The sequence below is a fragment of the Ranitomeya imitator genome, chromosome 5, assembly GCF_032444005.1.
Source record: "Ranitomeya imitator isolate aRanImi1 chromosome 5, aRanImi1.pri, whole genome shotgun sequence".
Lineage (NCBI taxonomy): Eukaryota > Metazoa > Chordata > Amphibia > Anura > Dendrobatidae > Ranitomeya > Ranitomeya imitator.
In genome coordinates, this window is record NC_091286.1 from 234,243,902 (window position 1) to 234,269,204 (window position 25,303).

General features: G+C 46.4%; 1 protein-coding gene across 1 annotated transcript in view; it reads left to right on the top strand.

Annotated features, from left to right (window-relative positions):
- MTFR2 (mitochondrial fission regulator 2) overlaps nucleotides 1-23,493 on the top strand; it is a 31,544-nt gene extending 8,051 nt beyond the window's left edge. The window contains exons 4-8 of the mRNA XM_069725975.1: nucleotides 10,439-10,554; nucleotides 13,729-13,943; nucleotides 14,035-14,362; nucleotides 19,156-19,345; nucleotides 21,253-23,493. Of these exons, the coding sequence (XP_069582076.1) occupies nucleotides 10,439-10,554; nucleotides 13,729-13,943; nucleotides 14,035-14,362; nucleotides 19,156-19,345; nucleotides 21,253-21,327 (924 nt within the window). The 3' untranslated portion in view covers nucleotides 21,328-23,493. The remainder of the gene's footprint in view (nucleotides 1-10,438; nucleotides 10,555-13,728; nucleotides 13,944-14,034; nucleotides 14,363-19,155; nucleotides 19,346-21,252) is intronic.
- The last annotated feature ends 1,810 nt before the right edge of the window (nucleotides 23,494-25,303 follow it).

The following is a 25,303-nucleotide window of genomic DNA, read 5'->3' on the forward strand; positions in this document are numbered from 1 at the left end:
TAGTGACATTTTGAAATGCAGACTTTGATGGAATGCTCTGTGGGCGTCACGTTGCGTTTGCAGAGCCCCTGATGTGGCTTAACAGTAGAAACCCCCCACAAGTGACCCCATTTTGGAAACTAGACCCCCAAAGGAACTTATCTAGATGTGTGGTGAGCACTTTGAACCCCCAAGTGCTTCATAGAAGTTTATAATGCAGAGCCGTGAAAATAATAAATACGTTTTCTTTCCTCAAAAATAATTATTTAGCCCAGAATTTTTTATTTTCCCAAGGGTAACAGGAGAAATTGGACCCCAATAGTTGTTGTCCAGTTTCTCCTGAGTACGCTGATACCCCATGTGTGGGGGTAAACCACTGTTTGGGCACACGTCGGGGCTCAGAAGGGAAGTAGTGACTTTTGAAATGCAGACTTTGATGGAATGGTCTGCGGGCGTCACATTGCGTTTGCAGAGCCCCTGGTGTGCCTAAACAGTAGAAACCCCCCACAAGTGACCCCATTTTAGAAACTAGACCCCCCAAGGAACTTATCTAGATATGTGGTGAGCACTTTGAACCCCCAAGTGCTTCACAGACGTTTACAACGCAGAGCCGTGAAAATAAAAAATCATTTTTCTTTCCTCAAAAATGTTTTAGCAAGCATTTTTTTAGATTCACAAGGGTAACAGGAGAAATTGGACCCCAATAATTGTTGCGCAGTTTATCCTGAGTACACTGATACCCCATATGTGGGGGTAAACCACTGTTTGGGCACACTTCAGGGCTCGGAAGTGAGGGAGCACCATTTGACTTTTTGAATACGAGATTGGCTGGAATCAATGGTGGCGCCATGTTGCCTTTGGAGACCCCTGATGTGCCTAAACAGTGGAAACCCCTCAATTCTACCTCCAACACTAACCCCCCCACACCCCTAACCCTAATCCCAACTGTAGCAATAAACCTAATCACAACCCTAACCACAACCCTAATTCCAACCCTAACCCTAAGGCTATGTGCCCACGTTGCGGATTCGTGTGAGATATTTCCGCACCATTTTTGAAAAATCCGCGGGTAAAAGGCACTGCGTTTTACCTGCGGATTTTCCGCGGATTTCCAGTGTTTTTTGTGCGGATTTCACCTGCGGATTCCTATTGAGGAACAGGTGTAAAAAGCCGCGGAATCCGCACAAAGAATTGACATGCTGCGGAAAATACAACGCAGCGTTTCCGCGCGGTATTTTCTGCACCATGGGCACAGCGGATTTGGTTTTTCATATGTTTACATGGTACTGTAAACCTGATGGAATACTGCTGCGAATCCGCAGCGGCCAATCCGCAGCCAAATCCGCACCGTGTGAACATAGCCTAATTCTAAAGGTATGTGCACACGCTGCGGAAAACGCTGCAGATCCGCAGCAGTTTCCCATGAGTTTACAGTTCAATGTAAACCTACGGGAAACAAAAATCGCTGTACACATGCTGCGGAAAAACTGCACGGAAACGCGGCGGTTTACATTCCGCCGCATGTCACTTCTTTGTGCGAATTCCGCAGCGGTTTTACAACTGCTCAAATAGAAAATCGCAATTGTAAAACCGCAGTGAAATGCGCAGAAAAAAACGCGGTAAATCCGCCATAAATCCGCAGCGGTTTAGCACTGCGGATTTATCAAATCCGCAGCGGAAAAATCCGCAGAGGACCAGAATACGTGTGCACATACCGAAACCCTAACCCTACCCCTAACCCTAGCCCTACCCCTAACCCTAACCCTATTCTAACATTAGTGGAAAAAAAAATTTTCTTTATTTTTTTATTGTCCCTACCTATGGGGGTGACAAAGGGGGGGGGGGGGGGGTCATGTATTATTTTTTTTATTTTGATCACTGAGATAGATTATATCTCAGTGATCAAAATGCACTTTGGAACGAATCTGCCGGCCGGCAGATTCGGCGGGCGCACTGCGCATGCGCCCGCCATTTTGGAAGATGGCGGCGCCCAGGGAGAAGACGGACGGGACCCCGGCTGGATCGGTAAGTATGATGGGGTGTGGGGGGATCGGAGCACGGGGGGGGGGGGGGGGGAATCGGAGCACGGGGGGGGAATCGGAGCGCGGCAGGCGTGGAACGGAGCACGGGGGGCGTGGAACGGAGCACGGGGGGCTGGAACGGAGCATGGGGGGGTGGAACGGAGCACGGGGGGGGGGTGGATCTGAATGCAGGGGGGGTGATTGGAGCACGGGGGGGTGATTGGAGCACGGGGGGAGCGGACAAGAGCACGGGGGGAGCGGAGCACTGGATGGAGGGGAGCCGGAGCAGTGTACCGGCCAGATCGGGGGGCTGGGGGGGCGATCGGTGGGGTGGGGTGGGGGCACACTAGTATTTCCAGCCATGGCCGATGATATTGCAGCATCGGCCATGGCTGGATTGTAATATTTCACCCGTTATAATGGGTGAAATATTACAAATCGCTCTGATTGGCAGTTTCACTTTCAACAGCCAATCAGAGCGATCGTAGCCACGAGGGGGTGAAGCCACCCCCCCTGGGCTAAACTACCACTCCCCCTGTCCCTGCAGATCGGGTGAAATGGGAGTTAACCCTTTCACCCGATCTGCAGGGACGCGATCTTTCTGTGACACAGCATATGCGTCACAGGTCGGATTGGCACCGACTTTCATGACGCATACGCTGTGTCACAGGTCGGGAAGGGGTTAAAGAGGAGAAGACACCTAGGTCTCTAGAAGATGTCATGTTTGGTGGCCTAGAAGAGAAAAGGAAACGCACGTTTCCGGTTAATGCAAAAATAAAAGCATTAATTGAGAGAGTGGAAAAAGCCCGAAAAAATGGGTTCCTTGCCCTCTTCATCCAAAAGGAGATATCCTTTTGAGGATAAAGACTCTGAGTCCTGGGAGAAAATCCCTAAGATTGACGGGGCAGTAGCCAAATGTTTAAAAAGATCATCCCTTCCGTTAGAGGACTCTGGTGTTCTCAAAGACCCGCTTGATAAAAAAGCAGATAGTTTCCTGAGACACATCTGGGAAGCCTCAGCGGGGGGCCTTAAGCCGGCGATTGCGGGAACATGTACGGCCCGTGCCCTAATGGTCTGGCTACAACAGATAGAAGATCCGCTTAAAAACAAAGTACCCAGAACTGACATCCTTGCAAATATTTCTTTACTACAAGGAGCAGCAGCTTTTTTGGCAGACTCTTCTGCGGATTCCGCAAGACTAACAGCAAGAGCCGCGGGTTTGTCCAACGCGGCAAGAAGAGCCCTTTGGCTCAAAGGTTGCCCGGGGGATTTGCCATCTAAACACAAACTGTGTTCTATTCCATGTGACGGCCAACTTCTCTTCGGGAAAAAACTTGAAGACATCCTGGAACATGCAGGAGATAAGAAGAAAGGTTTTCCCAACATCCCTAAAGATCCTAAAAAACCTTTTTTTCGGAGGAGAAGATATAATAGAGGTCGCCCCCCAGGGGAGAGAAAAAATTGGGACTTTAGAGATAAAAGAGGATCGGGCTATATGTTTAAAGGGCCCTCCACATCGGCAAAAAAATCCCCCCAATGACGTTACGCCAGAAGTGGGAGGAAGACTCTCCCTCTTCTTTCCGGCCTGGATAAATATCTCCCCCAGTATCTGGGTCACGAACATCATCAGAGACGGCCTAAAAATAAAATTCGTCTGTCCTCCCAGACGAAACTTCATAATAACTCCCCGACGGAAGTCTCAGCAGGAACAATCTGCCCTAGAAACCGAGATCTTGGGACTTGTCCACAAAAAGGTTCTTCAGGAAGTCCCGGTTCAGGAGGAGGGAGACGGGTTTTACTCCCCCCTCTTCTTGATCCAAAAACCGGATGGTTCTTGGAGAACTATTATAAATATAAGGAAGCTCAACCAATCCATAGAGAACTACACTTTCAAGATGGAGTCTATAAACACGACCATAAAACTTCTCTTCCAACACTGCTTCATGGCAGTAATAGACTTAAAGGATGCTTACTACCATATACCAATACATCAGGAATATCGGAAATACTTGAGAGTAGCTCTCTATATTCAGAATCAGGTAAAGCATTATCAATATACAGCTCTTCCATTCGGCCTGTCTACAGCCCCCAGAGTTTTCACCAAAGTGATGGTGGAAGTAATGTCATACCTCCGGTCCCGGGATGTAGTAATTGTCCCATATCTGGACGATTTCCTGGTAATGGGGAGGTCAGAGTCCCACTGCACTCATCAAGTATCAGTGGTAACATCAACTCTAATGGAGCTGGGTTGGATAATAAACATCCCCAAATCCAGACTACTGCCAGTAAAAATACAGTCCTTCCTGGGGTTAATACTGGACTCCGAGCGTCAGCTCTGCCTCCTTCCACAAAACAAAGTGGACAAGATAATAAACCTGGCCAGTACAGCAATACGTCAACCCGCAATGACTCTCAGAAAGGCGATGTCCCTTCTAGGCTCGTTAACATCGTGTATACCGGCAGTAGAATGGGCACAATTCCACCTAAGACAACTACATTGGGAAGTTCTCTCAGCTCAAAGACTGTTAAGAGGGCATTTAGAAGGAAATCTATGTCTCTCCCTGAGCGTAAGGGATTCCCTAGCTTGGTGGACTGTAGAACACCACCTGACAATGGGGGTCCGGTGGAAAAATCCGGTCAAAGACATCATCACGACCGACGCAAGCGGTACAGGTTGGGGAGCTCATCTGAGATCTCACTCTGTACAAGGTACCTGGTCCATACGAGAAAAGAACTATGGATCAAACGAAAAAGAGCTATGGGCAGTGGAGAAAGCCCTAAGACATTTTCTCCCTTTACTCCAGGGTCACCATACTCGAATCCTAACAGACAATCGAGCAGTGGTGGCATATGTCAATCATCAGGGGGGGACGAGGTCCAAAGGCCTCATGAATGCGTCAAAACTCCTCTTCCAACTGGCAGAACAACACCTGTTATCTCTGTCGGCACTACACATCAGGGGCATAGAAAACACTCAAGCAGACTTCCTGAGTCGCAGAGGCTTAAGGTACCGTCACACTTGGCGACGCTGCAGCGATACCGACAACGATCCGGATCGCTGCAGCGTCGCTGTTTGCTCGCTGGAGAGCTGTCACACAGACAGCTCTCCAGCGACCAACGATCCCGAGGTCCCCGGTAACCAGGGTAAACATCGGGTAACTAAGCGCAGGGCCGCGCTTAGTAACCCGATGTTTACCCTGGTTACCATCATAAAAAAACAAACACTACATACTTACATTCAGCTGTCTGTCCCTTGCCGTCTGTTTGCTGCACTGACTGCTGGCCGCAAAGTGAAAGCGGAGCACAGCCACAGCGGTGAGTCACCGCTGTGTGACTCACCGCTGTGCTGTGCTTTCACTTTCACTTTGCGGCCAGCAGTCAGTGCAGGAAATAGACGGCAAGGGACAGACAGCTGAATGTAAGTATGTACTGTTTGTTTTTTTACGATGGTAACCAGGGTAAACATCGGGTTACTAAGCGCGGCCCTGCGCTTAGTTACCCGATGTTTACCCTGGTTACCAGTGAAGACATCGCTGAATCGGTGTCACACACGCCGATCCAGCGATGTCTGCGGGGAGTCCAGCGACGAAATAAAGTTCTGGACTTTCTTCCCCGACCAGCGACAGCACAGCAGGGGCATGATCGCTGCTGCCTGTCACACTGGACGATATCGCTAGCGAGGACGCTGCAACGTCACGGATCGCTAGCGATATCGTCTAGTGTGACGGTACCTTTAAGACAGGGGGAATGGTCTTTAAACCCCCAGATATTTCAACAAATAGTCCAAGCCTGGGGCTCACCAGAAATAGACTTGTTTGCCAACTCACACAACAAAAAAGTCAGAAAGTTCTGCTCCTTAAATCCAAAAGAACATCCCTTCGCAGTAGATGCCCTACTAATACCTTGGAAGTTTTCTCTGGCCTACGCATTCCCCCCGATAGTGATGATCCCAGCTGTGATCCGGAAGATCAGAGAGGATCAGGCGAAAATTATCCTCATAGCTCCATTTTGGCCAAGGAGACCATGGTTCTCCCTTCTAAGGCAGATGTCGATAACAGATCCATGGATTTTGCCAGAAATTCCGGACCTACTAACCCAGGGCCCAGTAACCCACTCTCAGATGAAGGGCTTCCATCTGGCAGCCTGGAATTTGAGAGGGCGTTACTAAGTCGCCATGGATTCTCACCAGGATTAATCTCCACCCTGTTAAAAAGCAGAAAACCCATAACTTCTAGAATCTATGGTAGGACATGGAAAAAATTTCTTGACTTCCTGGGTGAACCATTGGGGGAGGTGGCTCCAGTGGGTCCTATCCTAGAATTTCTGCAAGCAGGATTACATCTTGGGTTAGCAACCAGCACCCTTAAAGTTCAGGTTTCAGCCTTGGGGGCACTATATAACTGTAATCTTGCCTCCAATAGATGGGTTTCACGATTCATAAAATCTTGCAGTAGATCTCGGCCGGTCGTTATCCCAAAAATCCCTCCTTGGGATCTAAATTTGGTCTTAGAAGCTCTAACTAGACACCCTTTTGAGCCCTTACAGGAGTTATCACCTAAGTTACTTACCCTTAAAACAGTTCTCCTAGTAGCCTTAACACCGGCACGTAGGGTAAGTGATTTACAAGCCCTGTCAATATCCCCTCCTTATACTCAGGTTTTTGATGACAGGATCGTTCTAAGGGTACCGTCACACTATACCATTTCGATCGCTACGACGGTACGATTCGTGACGTTCCAGCGGTATCGTTACGATATCGCTGTGTCTGACACGCAGCAGCGATCAGGGATCCTGCTGAGAATCGTACGTCGTAGCAGATCGTATGGAACTTTCTTTCATCGCTGGATCTCCCGCTGTCATCGCTAGATCGGTGTGTGTGACACCGATCTAGCGATGCGATGCGTTTGCTTGTAACCAGGGTAAACATCGGGTAACTAAGCGCAGGGCCGCGCTTAGTAACCCGATGTTTACCCTGGTTACAAGCGTAAAACTAAAAAAAAACAAACAGCACATACTTACATTCTGGTGTCCGTCAGGTCCCTTGCTGTCTGCTTCCCGCACTGTGACTGCCGGCCGTAAAGTGAAAGCAGAGCACAGCGGCTGTGCTTTCACTTTCACTTTACGGCCGGCAGTCACAGTGCGGGAAGCAGACGGCAAGGGACGTGACGGACACCAGATGTAAGTATGTGCTGTTTGTTTTTTTTTTAGTTTTACGCTTGTAACCAGGGTAAACATCGGGTTACTAAGCGCGGTCCTGCGCTTAGTTACCCGATGGTTACCCAGGGACCTCGGCATCGTTGGTCGCTGGAGAGCTGTCTGTGTGACAGCTCCCCAGCGACCACACTACGATTTACCTACGATCACGGCCAGGTCATATCGCTGGTCGTGATCGTAGGTAAATCGTATAGTGTGACGGTACCCTAAGACCAGACCCGGCTTATCTCCCCAAGGTGGTTCAAAAGTTCCATAGGAGTCAAGAGATTACCTTACCATCTTTCTGTAGTAATCCTAGAAATCCAGGGGAACAAAAGTTCCACATGCTAGATGTGAGAAGATCTATGTTACAATACATATCTATGACTAGTCAGTGGAGGAAAGACCAAACCCTATTCATAGCCTTTCAGGGTAGCAAAAGAGGGTGTGGGGTAGCTAAAAGTACTATTGCTAGATGGATTAGGGAGGCCATTAGCTTATCCTACTCTGCGGGTGGCACTCCGGTTCCTGAACGCATCAAGGCTCACTCTACCAGAGCCGTGGCTACCTCCTGGGCGGAAAGGGCTGAGGTATCAATTGATCAAATTTGCAAGGCTGCTACCTGGTCCTCACCCTCAACTTTTTTCAAGCACTACCGGCTAGACCTTTCCTCCTCTGCTGACCTAACCTTTGGTAGAAGGGTACTCCAAGCGGTGGTCCCTCCCTAAGGTTTCATTCTACAAAAGTCTCTCAGGTGTGCCGTCATGGGGGAAGGGAAAACACCAAGGTTACTTACTGGTAGCCGGTTTTTCCGGAACCCATGACGGCACCCGTATATTCCCCCCCTTTTTATCACCTTTTCGGTGTGCACTATTGTTTTGGGTGCTTTTTTAGTTAATATGATGTGGTGTTGGATTGCCATGTGTACTAACCAGGGGGGCCTCTCATGCTCTGAAAACCAACTGAAGCGAACGAGAGGTACCGCCCTTTTATTTTCAGTAGGGTTTCCTGTCCTGACTGGGCGGATCCCCTCTCTCAGGTGTGCCGTCATGGGTTCCGGAAAAACCGGCTACCAGTAAGTAACCTTGGTGTTTCAATGTCTTTTTCTCTGAGGATTTTGAAAATCTCATGGTGGCTGAGACAAATTTGTACGCCCAGTAATTTTTGGCCCATAACACCACTATGTAATTTTCTAACTGGACACTTGTGCCGACTGTGTCGACTCAGTGTGGTGCACGATGAAGTGACGTCATTGCGCCCGCTGCGGCAGAGGGGGAATGATGGAAGAGGGATTGTCAGCTGACCCTCTCTCCTCCATCAGAGATTTCAACTGTATCAGCAACTATGATGCTGATGCAGTTGAATTCGGGGGAGTGGCGTTTGCGCCAGGCCCCCCTCACTCACGGGCCCCATAGTGGCCATGTTGTCTGCCGCTATTAGCAGAACGCCACTGGCTGGGGTAGTGGGGACCCTAGGCAACTGCCTAGTCCTCTTGCCCCTAACTGTACAACACATCCATGGACTACTAAATACATTTTTTGACTTGCACAATTCATGTCTAATACATTTTTGCCATTATCATGAAATACAATATGTCACAAAAAATAGTCTCAGAATTAGTGGGTTCCATTGAAGCGTTCCAAAGTTATTACCTCATAAAGTGACACTGGTCAGAATTGTAACAGTTGGCCTGGTCGTGACAGTGAAGTAAAGGGGTTAAACACCCTGGTGATGTCACCTCATGCACTCATGACCTACCAGGATGTTTGTTATTAGGACTGACTGCATGAAGCTGCCCAGATTTGGATATTGTGGCTCTTTGGCAAGTTGCAAGCCTCAGCTTATAGGGCCAGCGTATATTTAGTATTGCTGCATCTACATTGACAACAGTCATGTTATTTGTACTAAATGCTAAATGCAATAAAAAGCATAAAGAACTGGTATTTTTGTTCATCAGACCTCCCAAAAAATAATGTATCAAAAGCCACCTATATCCCAAACAAGGTATTACTGAAAACTACAACTCGTCTTACAGAATACAAGCACTGATACAGCTCAGTCCATAAAAGTATAGAAATGGTGCAGCTCTTGGAATTTGACAACACAAAAAACTGTTTTGTTTTTTTCATAAATGCTTTTATCGTGACAATGTGCAAATCCTTAAACTGTAGATTTAGTATCCCTGTAATTGTAATGACTGCAAAATAAAGCTGTCATGTATACTTACAATTGCTCATTTTGCCTTTCTACCCAGGTAATTCTTCTGTTTTCCATTAGGCCTATGACACCACATGTTTAAAAACTGACTAGCTGAATCCTTCTAAGCGTGGTGTACTAGCAGGAGGTCAATTTCCCTGTATGAGTCATAGTCAGTGCAAAAGTCTGTGGTGGGGTGAATAGCGGAGCAGCTTTGGCAGGAGGTGAAGAGGGGAATGATAAATGTAGGGACAAAAGACTTCCTGTGTCTTTATAGAGCAGAGAAGAATTAGCTGGGTAGAAAGCCAAAATCAGCAATTGTAAGTACACAGTGCTATATAATAGGATGAATGCAATATATTAAGAGGACAAAAACTTTGATGGGAGGTGGGCTTCTTTAAGAACTTTATTAGGAGGCTGATAAAGTGCTGCTAGTACATTATATGGATTATTCCTCTTGGCAAGCACCTTTTTAATAAATTAAAAATAAATAATACAACCCCGATTAATAATATCACTTTGTGTTAAAATAGCCCAAGTGTTTAAAGGAATCTGTCACCAGGTTTTTTATTTTCAGTCTGAGAGCAGCATGATATACTGGCAGAGACCCTGATTCCAACGATATCATTACTGGGCTGTGCTTGATGCATTTTTGATGCAATCACTGTTTTATCTGTTGCAGATATAGCAGTTCTCTGAATTCTGAGCTTTCAATAACCCTGCGCTGCACTGATAGGCAACTTTCTGCGTACACTCTGCATATGCAGAAAACTATTAATTAGTGGAGGGGGTGAGGTTACTTAGAGCAGGAAGACTACATAACACAAGACAACTAGTCCTCTAGTGATAATCTTCTCCTGATATAACTCTGATTTTATTGAAATGACAACAATCAGTCCAGTAAGTGACACTGCTGGAATCAGGGTCTCCATCACTACACCACGCTGCTCTTAGATTTTATACTAAAAACTAGGTGACAGATTCCCTTTATGGAGATTAATACAAAAGCTTTGCTTTTTGGCATAATATCTTTTATTTCTCTCTTGCAGAAATTCATAGGACCCGGAGTATTAGAAGCTAAAGAGTGTGAGAGACCTGGCATTGCTTCCTTGGCAGATTCCCCATGTTTGTTTGATGACAATGCACTGATGTACACCAGATTTCGGTAATATTAACGTACTACTTACAAAGGGAATCTATCATGAGATTTATCCTCTGAAAAGGAGAGAGACCCTGACTCCAGTGATGTATCACTTAATGGGCTTCTTCCGGTAGTTTCACTTAAGCTCCCGTTTTATCAGCTGCAGATCTACCAGGTCTCTGAACAATTTGAATATATATACACGTACGTACGTACGTACGTACGTACGTACGTACGTACGTACGTACGTACGTACGTACGTACGTACACACACACATACCGAGAGTGTGCAAGCAGTCATCAAAGCAAAACGTGGCTACTTTGAAGAACCCGGAATATAAGACATAATTTCAGCTGTTTCACACTTTTTTGTTAAAAGAGGTGTGTCCAAACTATTGGTCTGTATTGTATGTATGTGTGTGTGTGTATATATATATATATATATATATATATATATATATATATATATATATATATATATATATATATATATATATATATATATATATTACATACGCACATATATACATATGCACATATACAGTACATACCAAAAGTTTGGAAACACCTTCTCATTTAAAGATTTTTCTGTATTTTCATGACTAAGAAAATTGTACATTCACAGTGAAGGCATCAAAACTATGGATTAACACATGTGGAATTATATACTTAACAAAAAAAAGTGTGAAACAACTGAAAATATGTCTTATATTCTAGATTCTTCAAAGCAGCCTCCTTTTGCTTTGATGACTTCTTTGCACACTCTTGGCATTCTCTTGATGAGCTTCAAGACTTTTGGTCTGTACTGTGTGTGTGTGTGTGTGTGTGTGTGTATATATATATATATATATATATATATATATATATATATATATATATATATATATATATATATATATATATATATATATATATATATATATATATATAATCAGGAGCACTATGTGAGGGGAGATATGTGCTGAAGTAGTTAATAATAAATAAAAAGATGATAAAAGACTTATGTTTTTTTTGTGAGAGATGGGCGGGCTATTTGTTTTACGCCACCTGATGGGGGTCATAAACCTTTATGGAGCAGCGTATGGGGCATATGGGAGCAGCACATGACAGAACGGGGGTGCAGGATGGCAGCAGCACATGAGAGAACGGGGGTGCAGGATGGAAGCAGCACATGAGAGAACGGGGGTGCAGGATGGAAGCAGCACATGATAGAACGGGGGTGCAGGATGGAAGCAGCACATGACGGAACGGGGGCGCAGGATGGGAGCAGCACATGTCAGAATGGAGGCGCAGGATGGGTGCAGCACATGTCAGAATGGGGGCGCAGGATGGGAGCAGCACATGTCAGAATGGGGGCGCAGGATGGGTGCAGCACATGACAGGATTTGGACGCAGGATGGGAGCAGCACATGACAGGATGGGGGCGCAGGATGGGAGCAGCACATGACAGAACGGGGGCGCAGGATGGGAGCAGCACATGACAGAACGGGGGCGCAGGATGGGAGCAGCACATGACAGGATGGGGACGCAGGATGGAGCAGCACATGACAGAATAGGGCAGCACATGACAGAACGGGGGCGCAGGATGGGAGCAGCACATGTCAGAACGGGGGCGCAGGATGGCAGCAGCACATGAGAACGGGGGCGCAGGATGGCAGCAGCACATGACAGAACGGGGGCGCAGGATGGCAGCAGTACATGTCAGAACGGGGGCGCAGGATGGCAGCAGCACATGAGAACGGGGGCGCAGGATGGCAGCAGCACATGACAGAACGGGGGCGCAGGATGGGAGCAGCACATGTCAGAACGGGGGCGCAGGATGGCAGCAGCACATGACAGAACGGGGGCGCAGGATGGGTGCAGCACATGTCAGAATGGGGGCGCAGGATGGGAGCAGCACATGTCAGAATGGGGGTGCAGGATGGGAGCAGCACATGACAGGATGGGGACGCAGGATGGGAGCAGCACATGACAGGATGGGGCAGCATATGACAGAACGGGGGTGCAGGATGGAAGCAGCACATGACAGAACGGGGGCGCAGGATGGGAGCAGCACATGTCAGAACGGGGGCGCAGGATGGCAGCAGCACATGACAGAACGGGGGCGCAGGATGGCAGCAGCACATGACAGAACGGGGGCGCAGGATGGCAGCAGCACATGACAGAACGGGGGCGCAGGATGGCAGCAGCACATGACAGAACGGGGGTGCAGGATGGAAGCAGCACATGACAGAACGGGGGTGCAGGATGGGAGCAGCACATGACAGAACGGGGGCGCAGGATGGAAGCAGCACATGTCAGAATGGGGGCGCAGGATGGGAGCAGCACATGACAGAACGGGGGCGCAGGATGGGTGCAGCACATGTCAGAATGGGGGCGCAGGATGGGTGCAGCACATGACAGGATGGGGACGCAGGATGGGAGCAGCACATGACCGGATGGGGGCGCAGGATGGGAGAAGCACATGACAGAACGGGGGCGCAGGATGGAGCAGCACATGACAGGATGGGGACGCAGGATGGAGCAGCACATACCAGGATGGAGACCATATACCAATATAAATGCTTGCCACCCGGGCGTAGAACGGGTTCAATAGCTAGTATATATATATTTGACACTGAACAATTATCGTTATGGCCTCTGTCATAAAATAACATAGGTGGTGCTTAGCGGCCATAGAAAATTGTCCAGTAATACAATATGAAAATATGGAGAAGAAAAGTGTCACGCATCATAAGGGTCTTGGTATCTTTAGCAGCTGACATGTTACAGGAGAGCGCTGGTGCATGTAGGTGATGACTGTTTCCTGCGATTGTGTGCTTCATTTGGTGTAACAAGACCAATAAAAATACCAAGGTACTTATTACTTATGGTGAGTTCTTTTCTTCTCCCATATTGTATGGGCTCAATCCAGCCCCACCTGCACCATTGATTTATAGTCTTCTGTCTGACATGGTTAGCCGGAGCTTGTGAATATCAATGACTGCATATCTGATCATTGAGAGGACTAGCAGAGCTGCAGAAGTTAAAACAATGATTTATCAAAACTACATCAAGGAGCCCAGTAACATCACTGGATTCGGGGTCTTGGCCCCTATACCATGCTGCTCTCAGATGCGGTAGCATAAACCTGGTGACAGAGTCCCTTTAATAACTACTACTTAATGGTTCTGTAGTGATTGTGGCCTCTTTCATCAGATATGATCTTCCATCAAATAAGTCCATGGAACCATATAACGCAGACTCAGGATTTCTCACTATGATGTCGGCCAAGAGAGTGTGTGAAAAGAGTCTTCTTCCTGCAAACGATCATACCATTCAGAAAATAGCGGCTTTAGAAGATGAGCTGCTGCAGCTCCGAGCACAGATTGCCACAATCGTTGCCCTACAAGAGTCCAAAGCCGCACAGTCTCGTAAGCCATTAGTGTCTCCTTATTAATCCCTTCAGGGGTTAAACAGGCCAAACTTGCTATTTAGTGTGATTTGATCTCTTTTTATTCTCAGATACAGAATCGATGTGCTCATTTGGCAGCCCAGGGAACGCCCTCCCACCGCCGTCTTTAGCTTCTACACCACTTTCCGCACAGTTCTTCCAATGTACAACACCAGTAGTTCCACCGCCGCCGCCTCCTCCTCCTCCGCCACCTCCAGCCCCACCGACCAAACTAAACTCTGCCAAATCTGCACTCGATCTAATAAGAGAACGTAAAGCTTTGCACAAATGCAGCCCGACGGAAAGAGCGGCCTCAGAGAAAGGCAACGTGGAGACGCTTCCCAGTATGATGGATGTGTTAAAAGGCATGAATTCCATCAAGCTTCGGGCGGTCGAAAGGTAATATCAGTTATAGATTCTCTTAAATATATATTTTTTTTATTACAGACAAGCGTGAGGCTGCCGTCACACTAGCAGTATGTGGTCAGTATTTTACCTCCGTATTTGGTCAGTATTTTACCTCAGGATTTGTAAGCCAAAACCAGGAGTGGGTGATAAATGCAGAAGTGGTGCAGATGTTTCTATTATACTTTTCCTCTAATTGTCCCACTCCTGGTTTTGGCTTACAAATACTGATGTAAAATACTGACCAAATACTGAGGTAAAATACTGACCAAATACTGCTAGTGTGACGGCAGCCTTAAATAGAATGAAGGAGAAAACTGCAAAAAATAAAATACAATTCTGTGACTACTTCTTTAACCAGTGCATGACCCGTCCAACCCCCTTACGGGTTTTTATTGTACATGTGTTTTTAACAGCTCTAAAAATGTTCTTGTCTGGGTTTTTGAATAATTTTAGCCCCTTTTTTTCTTTCCTTTGAAATAATAGTTATTACAAGGGACTGAATGCCTTTTATCTGATGAGAGGTTGGAAAAGTTGGGCTTGTTTAGTTTAGAAAAAAAGATGCCTCAGAGGAGATCTCATTTACATGTATAAATATATGTGTGGTCAGTACAGAGGAGTGGAGCATGACTTATTCCTTCCAAAGACCATACTAAGGACCAGGGGGCACTCATTATGGGTGGAAGAAAGGCGATTCCGGTAGAGAAACAGGAAAGGGTTCTTAACTGCTAAAGCAGTCAGACTGGAGTTCCCTACAGCAGGAGGTAGTAATGGCAGACACTATTACAGCTTGTAAAAAAGGACTGGATGATTTCCTCAGTACACATAACATTGCGGGTTATACCGTATATACTCAAGTATAAGCCGAGATTTTCAGCCCAAATTTTTGGGCTGAAAGTGCCCCTCTCGGCTTATACTCGAGTCACGGTGGGCGGCAGGGTCGGCGGTTGAGGGGGAGAGGGCGCTGAGGCATACTTACCTGCTTCCGGGGCTCCTGGTGCTTTCCCTGCAGTCCCACGGTCTCCGGGTGCCGCAGCTCTTCCCCTGTTCAGCGGTCACGTGGGATCGCTCATTAGAAAAATGAATATGGACTCCACTCCCATAGGGGTGGAGCCGCATATTCATTTCTCTAATGAGCGGTAACGGTGACCGCTGATAGAGGAAGAGGCTGCGGCACCGAAGACCAGCTGTCCGGGGGAAGGAGCGGGATGCCGGGAGCAGGTAAGTATAACATATTCACCTATCCCCGTTCCACCCGCCGGGCGCCGCTCCATCTTCCCGGCGTCTCTCCGCTCTGACTGTGCAGGTCAGAGGGCGCGATGACGTACTAGTGTGCGCACCGCCCTCTGCCTGATCAGTCAGTGCGGAGAGACGCCGAGACGGGACGCCGAGAAGCTGCAAGCAAGAGAGGTGAGTATGGCAATTTTTTTTTTATTATTGCAGCAGCAGCAATGGCAGAGCTTTCTATGGTACATTTATGGGGCAATAATGAACGGTGCAGAGCACTATATGGCAGAGCTATGGGGCAATAATGAACGGTGCAGAGCACTATATGGCACAGCGATGGGACAATAATGAACGGTGCAGAGCACTATATGGCACAGCTATGGGGCAATAATGAACGGTGCAGAGCACTATATGGCAGAGCTATGGGACAATAATGAACGGTGCAGAGCACTATATGGCAGAGCTATGGGGCAATAATGAACGGTGCAGAGCACTATATAGCACAGCTATGGGGCAATAATGAACGGTGCAGAGCACTATATGGCACAGCTATGGGGCAATAATGAACGGTGCAGAGCACTATATGGCACAGCTATGGGGCAATAATGAACGGTGCAGAGCATTATATGGCACAGCTATGGGGCAATAATGAACGGTGCAGAGCACTATATGGCACAGCTATGGGGCAATAATGAACGGTGCAGAGCCCTATATGGCACAGCTATGGGGCAATGATGAACGGTGCAGAGCACTATATGGCACAGCTTTCTATGGTACAGCTATGGGGCAATAATGAACGGTGCAGAGCACTATATGGCACAGCTATGGGGCAATAATGAACGGTGCAGAGCACTATATGGCACAGCTTTCTATGGTACAGCTATGGGGCAATAATGAACGGTGCAGAGCACTATATGGCACAGCTATGGGGCAATAATGAACGGTGCAGAGCACTATATGGCACAGCTATGGGGCAATAATGAACGGTGCAGAGCACTATATGGCACAGGTATGGGGCAATAATGAACGGTGCAGAGCACTATATGGCACAGCTTTCTATGGTACATCTATGGGGCAATAATGAACGGTGCAGAGCACTATATGGCACAGCTATGGGGCAATAATGAACGGTGCAGAGCACTATATGGCACAGCTTTCTATGGTACATCTATGGGGCAATAATGAATGGTGCACAGCTTTATATGGGGCCATAATGAACGGTGCAGAGCATTATATGGCACAGCTATGGGGCAAGAAAGAACGGTGCAGAGCATTATATGGCATAGCTATGGAGCAATAATGAACGGTGCAGAGCACTATATGGCACAGCTTTCTATGGTACATCTATGGGGCAATAATGAACGGTGCACAGCTTTATATGGGGCAATAATGAACGGTGCAGAGCATTATATGGCACAGCTATGGGGCAAGAATGAACGGTGCAGAGCATTATATGGCACAGCTATGGAGCAATAATGAACGGTGCAGAGCACTATATGGCACAGCTATGGGGCAATAATGAACGGTGCAGAGCACTATATGGCACAGCTTTCTATGGTACATCTATGGGGCAATAATGAACGGTGCACAGCTTTATATGGGGCCATAATGAACGGTGCACAGCTAGCTTTATATGGAGCATCTATGGGGCCATAATGAACAGTATGGAGCATTTATTTTGAAATTCACCGGTAGCTGCTGCATTTTCCACCCTAGGCTTATACTCGAGTCAATAAGTTTTCCCAGTTTTTTTGTGGCAAAATTAGGGGGGTCGGCTTATACTCGGGTCGGCTTATACTCGAGTATATACGGTAGTTAATTTAGTGACAAACAATGTATACCGTATTTTTCGCTTTGTAAGACGCTCCGGATTATAAGACACACCACAAATTTTGAGGAGAAAAATAGGAAAAAAACAAACCTTTTTTTAATTAATTGGTTGTGCTTCTTATAATGCATGCGTCTTATTGCTTACTGGGGGGTGGCTGCAGTGAAGCAGGGTCCCAGGGTCGCTGCTGGAGGAGGCAGGTGTGGAGCGTTGCTGCAGGCTGGGCTGAGGGAGTGTGCAGGTGTCCTGCGCTGCGGAGGGGGGCTCCTGTGCCACAGGGGTGTCTCAGGTGCTGCATGGGGCTCTGCCGACATTTCGTGAAAGGCCAGAGCCCCCCGTCAGTTCGTCCATGCTTTCCTGTGCGGTGGACTTCGGGAAAATGGCCTCCGGGAGGTGGCGCATGCGCAGATGGAGATCTTGGGACCAAGATCTTGAGAGATGAGATCTCATCGCTGAAATACGGTTGGGGAGAAAGATTGAATTTGATAGACCAAGGTCTTTTTTTTTTTTTTTTTCAAGCTGAAGCTATGCAATGTTTATATACAGGACACATTTTGTTTTCAACCGGGCATGGCTACAAACAAAGATTCAAACTGGCAGTATCTCTCTCTCTTTTTTTTACTTTTCTTTTAGTTTTGATTTATTTATTTAATAATGCCCCCCATAAGGTCATAAAAATGTGTGGGGGGGGGGGGGGGCATTTTACACATATATATATATATATATATATATATATATAATTTTTTTTTTTAATAGTGATTTCCCCTAGAACTGTGGTTGTTACATTAGCCCCAGTTGCAGGCGAATATCAATCTCCTAGCTACATAGAAGCTCCTTTCATCCCTACACCCAGAGATCCCATGTTTACTGAGCCTGGAGGAAGAAGCACAATCAGTGCTATAGATTCCTAATCGATATACACAAGTGCTGGTTCAGCACTATGTATGCAGAGGTTGAGAAGGTACACGGGTAATAAACCATGTTTGCCATCTCTCTGGGAAGTCTTGCTGTCCAACTTCCCACTCCATAGAATGTCAGTGCAGAGTAATGTGTGGACCGCCCAGATGTTTAGTCTATGTGCAGTCCAGCAGTAGTTAAAGAGGACTTGTCAGCAGATCAGAAGTGACCAGTTTCTGCTCCTATTTTATTTCCCGCTGCTCTTCTGAGTATTCTGCTTTTTTTTGTTTTTTAAAATCTGCCATATGAATCCAGAAAAATTGTACTTTTTTTTTCTTGCTAATTTTTATGTTCTTTATCAAGGTTGCGTGGTTCACAAGAGCAGGGGCGGAAATACAATCAGTGCAGCTGCATCGGGGCCCGGACGTGCAGGGGAGCCCTTGCAGGCATAGGCGTACTGCCCTATGCTGTTTGACTCTGGGCCCCCCAACTCCCACCCAAAATCATTCTGGTACCCAGAGTTGGGGCGAGGGCGCTGTGCCGAGAGTTGGAACTCAGTCACTTACAAAGTTGAAACTAACTTATGCAAACATGATTTCAATATTATGTTAGATTTAACATTTCAGATTAGTCTGTCCCGAATTATTAACATGTTGTACTAGTGCCAATAATAGTGTCTCAGACATGTCTTTTCCGAAAATTGAATGAAACAATTGTTATTAGACCTAGCCGCAATACATGAAAAATGGCTTGTATGAAGATCTAAGTTATAGCCTGTCGGCGCTTATGTTACATAGTGACAGTGATGTTTGTGGTCACTACTTTTTCCCCTTAGATCCCCTGGTGGGACACCCTTAACCAGGAAAGACAAGAAGAGACGTTCGCTCAATGATCCCACAGACCCTGCAGCCATTATAGCCAGAGCCTTAAAGCAGAAGTTTGCACACAGAAATGGTGATGACTCTGTCGATAAAGAAAATAGATCTCATGAGGAGTCTCCGTTCTCCAGTCCTGAAGCCCCAATGGTACTGTTTGTAAAACTTTTACATGACTAGCAGAAAAACTTCCGTTCATGATCTTTCATCCACCTTATTTTCAGTTGTTCAAACAGGCAACTACCCGCCTGTTGTACTTGGTGCAAGCTCAGAGCAGTCATCAACCGCTGCTGCCAGTGATTCAGCTGCTCCACATCAACAGAGAAGCTCTTCTTCTGTCACAGGGTGTGATTGCCGACCTTATGCAGTTAGGCAACTTGGGAGTCGGCTGCCGTCCCTATGATGTCAGCAGTCATGCCCCATCAAGAGACCAGGGTAGAAGAGAAGTCGCTGCTCTGTCGACGTGACTCCATCAAAAGCCGCTGAATCGCCAACAGGAGCGGTCACAGCTTTGTTTCAGCAGAGATCAGTGCCGGGGACAATAGGCAGATGGCTAGCAACTATCGGCCTGTTAGTTCTTTCACCCATACTTTAATTAAAAAAAAAAGTCCTGGATAATCTCTTTAAACTATATACTCGGCAGCAATATATCTATTGTGTGAAGTGGTCATAAGACTAGGTCAACTGTATAACATGGTCCGTTAATGTATTGGATACATGGGTCTGTAGCAGCCCATCGCCGCCCCATAATTGGCGAATCACGTTAGATGTGCCAATTCTGGAGCTTTTCCTTCGCTCTTCCTGATTGCCCTGATGTGTTAGCAATTAGAGTAATGGTAGTTGGGGTTCGTGACAGCTGTGATTTGTCAAAAATTTGTCAAAAATCACATCTGACATCCCGCCCTTGAGTTAGTATTGGAGAGCTGTCTAAGAGACACCCCCATTACTAACCCGGTAATGAAAGAAAAATAGGCAGAAAAGTAAACTTTATTTATAAAAAAAACACTCCCCGCCATGTTCTCTGGTTCACCAATTTATTTTTGGGGAAAAAAAAGAAAAAAGTCTGGTGCACTATGGTCCTGAGAATCCGACGTAGTCCACAGATGGAAACCTGAAAAAAAATGAAATGAGAAATAAAGACAAGTCAATATACCTCATTCACCAATTTATTAGAACTCAAAAAGATCCCACGCAGGTCCGATGTATTCCATGGCATTCTCAGAAAACAACGCTCCATAGGCTGTAGCAAGAGCCACTCCGGGTCCCGCTGCGCTCCATTAGTCTGAACAGAGGTGGCGTTAGTAAACCATCAGAGTTTCCGGGCACTGTGTATAATGGCCCCATTTAGTGCCCCACAGTATAATGGCCCCATATAGTGCATCCTGCTATATGTTCCACATCCTGGTATATGGTATCCTCCATCGTGATATATGACCTCCTCTATCCTGGTATATGGCCTCCTCCATCCTGGTATATGGGCCTCTTCCATCCTCGTATATGTCTCACCCATCCATTCAATGCATAGAAACAAAGCAATATACATTTGTACTTACCTTCCCTGCGCTCCCACTCAGCACTGTGTCCACTGTCAGTCTGTTCAGAGCACAGCACATGGATGATCGCACTGCTGTGCCCTGAACAGGTCGGCAGTGGGCAGTGATCTCAGCATGTAGTGTAATACTAACAGGCTGTAACCACCGCCGCAGATACTCACCTGAGACCTGCGCTCTCCGGCACCTTCTCTCCTCGGCTGCTCAGTGCTTCTGTCATCGCACACACTAAGCACTGTGCGCAATGACGGGCAAAACGAAGCCCACAGCGTTTGCTGTGAGCTACAACAAAATGGCCTCGATCGCCTCCCACAACTGTGACCTGGACAGCCCAGGGGGCAGCTAGAGGCTGGAGGAGTGCCCCCAATACAATAGATGCTGTCGTCTGACTGCAGGCTCTTATGCCCAACGATTTGATTCGCTGATTGATCCTTCACTAATTTTCCTTGTGTACTGTATATATGGATGTATATCTGTTCTAACTTTTCCTATGTTCTCCACTTGTAGTTTGGGCGCCACCTGCTAAAGCCTATTGGGAAAACAACACAGAAGGAAATTACAAGAAAGCAAGTCCATGTCTGATTTCATGGATATGTTTCAGAGGATTTGGGGAAAACGTGAAAATCTGACAATTACTCCAAACTACCCAATGTACCAGACAGCTCCTCTTTATTTATTTATTCCTTAGGATTGCCATTGGAAGGGTTATCTTACTGTAAAAGTCTCATGGTTCTACTGTAACACTTGATTCGGAGGGCAGAGAATTTCAACATATATATCGTTTTAATTGCTTAAAATAACATTCTGACAAGTACCAGTTTTAATTGGCTAAATCATAAATGTCTGTTGGGTTGGGTTCCCCCAGTCAGAGGGTCCTTTGTCCTCTCCTACAACTATAATACGTACTTTGGTCCTCATATTCTGGTGTGATGAGACACTCCAGCATGCTCGGTGGTCAAGTTCTAGTGGCTACCACACCATGGCAGGAGACTATTGGGCATGGGTCCTATTCCATGTCAGAATGCTAATTTCCAGGTTGGTTTATGCAATATATGTACATAATACCACAGGAGATGACAAAATGATGATATATACTATATATAGTAATATAGTACATTTTTTATAAATTATTATTTTTTATTGAAATGCATTGTATTTAAGATTAACAATAATTTGGGGGTTTTATTTTTCACTGTTTGGCTGTCGCAAGCTCTTTCTTTTCCTGCAGATTCAACTTTGATGTGGTCTGAGAGAAGTTCAGAAAAGGACAGATTATAGCTCTAAAAGCTCTCCCCTTAAGACATTTCGAGCGAGCTCACTGATGGTCACTCGGTTAACTTATTCTGCAGCCAGCAACAGACAGTGCAACACAGAAGCAAATTGTACAATTTTGTTTAGTAAGCATAATTGCAAAAATGATTTTTAGCCTCAAATACATGCATCGAAGTAAAATAAAATGCAGACAACCCCTTTAATTAGTTTGCAAAGGCTCTAAATGGAGGCAGGAAAAGTGTAGTGTGACTACATAACTATCAAGAGTAATAGCCACATGCAGTTTATAAATATGTATGAAAGGCTCTTAAAGTAGCAAAGGAAAGACTGCATGGAAAACCGTTCCATGGCAGGGAATGCTTCATGGTGTTATGGGCAGACCAAAGTGATGAAACTTCAGGGTCCTGTTGCTGATTTTCGTAATGAATAAAAACTGTGCGTGCAGAATTGCACTTGAAAGGGGTTCTCCCGGAATATAATAAAACTGTCCCCATCAAATAATTCAAACACAGCCCATACTAGTCATGTCAGTATTGAGCTGCAGTCTGAAGAAACACTGTTTCACTGTTCCTGAAACCTGTGTCTCAACAGACAAGAGCTACATCATACCTCCGTGATCCAATGAAAAGTGCGTGACAAGAGGAAATAAATCTTAGCTGACTGAGCACAAATTAATTTCGTCTCCACCCTCACTCCTACTTGCCCAGTCAGCCGAGAAGATTTTTTTTCTTCTTCTGTCACACACTTCTCGACGGCTCACAGAGGTAAATGTGCTTACAATACAGCTCCTCTGACACTGAGACACAGGTCTTAGGAGCAGTGTCTCTACAGACTGCAGCCCATTCTGACACATGGCTAGGGCGAGCTGCCGTTTGAATTATGTGACAGGGGCCGTATTAGTACATTCTTGCCTTCTTATTCTCCCTCAAGCAGTCGGTTTTGTTTTTGGCATGTCCATTCTTGTATAGCTGATAAACCTGTGTTGGAAAGGCAGGCAGATGACTGGGAGAATGAAACGTATGAATTCTTCCCAGGCTTTGCTAGATAAAAATCGAGGGCTGTGTGTCACACAAGAACCTATGCTTTTATATGCTTTTACTTATATGGCCATGGTCACACGATGAGGCTTTGGTGAGTTTTTGATGTTGCAGGTTTTCTGCACCCATGAAGTAAAATATTTTGACAAAATGCATTGTGAAAAACGCACCAAAAACTTGAGTGAATGTGGCTTTACAGAATTATTTCACAAACTCCATATTTGAAATGTGATATGTTATCCATTTCTAAGTTAACGTTTTTATCTAGGTTATGTTCTTGGTTTTATGTGATTTTAACTTTTGTTTAATGTCTTTACACTTGCATTCAGGGAGAACCATCAAATGCTGCTTTGTTTTATGTTGTTCGTGTTCACAAGAAATGATGTACATACTGCTATTTTGTATATAGTTTTTAAAATAAATTTGTTTTAACTCCCAACTTCTTTTGACCTCTCGTTTTTCAAATTTTCCTGCAAGCCAAAGGAACAGGAAAATAGACAATTACAACTATGGTAAAGAGGTGATCCAATGAGTGTCAAAAAGAGTATTAATAGAAGTCGTCAGTCCCATTTGTAGAACACTGGTTATCGCAATACCCTGAAGTCCTTAGCAGACCTATATATTAATTAGATAATGCTTCACAGTCCACCTAAAGTGATAGCAGTGATAGATATTAATGATGGTAGATGTCAGTCCACTTGACATATTTCTGGCTGATACAATGCTATTAAGTCTACTTATACCGATAACCGTGCTATATACACCTGTTCATTTTGATGGTGGCAAAACCACCAAGGAACACGTAGAAAAAAAGGTATAAAGAAATGTGTGAAACAAACCAGAATAGGTGTTAAATGGGTTGTCCACTACTAGGTCAACCCCTTCTCGATCAAAATATTTCTCTTTCCCCCATGACTGCACCACGGAGAGAGAGGGATCCGCCCTCAGGGACAGGAAACCTACAGGTGAAAAAGGCGCTACGTCTCTCCCACATCACTTGGTTTCCTGTCCCTGATGGGGAACCTACAGCACGTACCTAAGGAATCTTCGTGAGATGCCAGGGGCCGATCCAGTACGGTCTCAGGCAGTGGGGCTCCCTGCCTCGGCAGGGTTGGTAACATTTTTCTTCCCCTGAAGCACCACAGCCGGGGTCGGACCTTGAGGGTGAGTGGGGAGAGGCAGTGAAGGAGGAACAAGTCTGCCTCTCCCGAGGGAAAAAAAAAGAGGAGCTTTTTCCCCATAGTGGCGGCGGTCACTTGAAAGGGGTCCTCCATAGCAGCGTGCGGCGCACAGCGTGAGGGTGGCGGCAGCCACTGCATTCATGCGACACAAGTTCTCAGTCGCTGGAACCGATGGAGGGGGGAGATGCCAGCATTTGCGGTCGATGCTGCACAGCATGAGGATGGAAGCGGCCTCTATATGCACACGGCGCCGGGCCACTGTACAAACCCACAGACATGCAGGGCGGGGAGACAGCGGAAGACGCCGACATTGGCGTGCGCGCATTCCCCCCCAAAGAAACGAGCGGCACAGGATAGTGCTGGGGTTCACGCAGTGCGCATGCACTAACCGTCATTTCCATCGGCGGTGCATCACTGTGATTGCGCTGCGCTTCCTGGCGGGAGAAAAATTATTTAAACCCCCTGAAGGGGAATAGAAGCGTCTGTAGTCACGATGAGTGACCATGAACAGCAAGTTGTGCAGGAGGCTGTACAACAGTCCCCTGAACAGGTGTAGATGCAGCGGCAGAAGCGCCAGCATCCATAGCGCCAGCGCAAAGGGGACACTTCTTCCCAGCAGCGCAGCAGTAGCCGCTCGGGATCACAGCACAGCCGAAGCTCCACCAAGGTGGCACGGCCAGAAGTGGATCCAGTTGTGGAAATAATCCCTAGGCCTGAGACGGTATCTCTCTTTCTACAGGAGGGTGAGTGATCTCTGTGAAAGTCCGCTCGTTAATGTGGGGTTATTTTTTTTCTAGGGGAAGAAATGCATAGCGAAATCCAAGCACAGGGTATGTGCTATATGCACTGAAGAGCTACCCTCTACATGGGAGGAAAAGCTCTGCGGCGCGTGCATAGAAAAAACAATCCAGGAGGAATCTCCGACTTTTGCTTTAGACCTTAAAACACTGATAAGAAGCCAGGTCGAAGATGCCCTTAAAGGCATTAAGACCTCAAAGAAAAAACGTAGGTCCAGGCATAGACCTCCAGAATCTAACATTGAGTGAGTCAGAGAGTGAACTGTCTGAC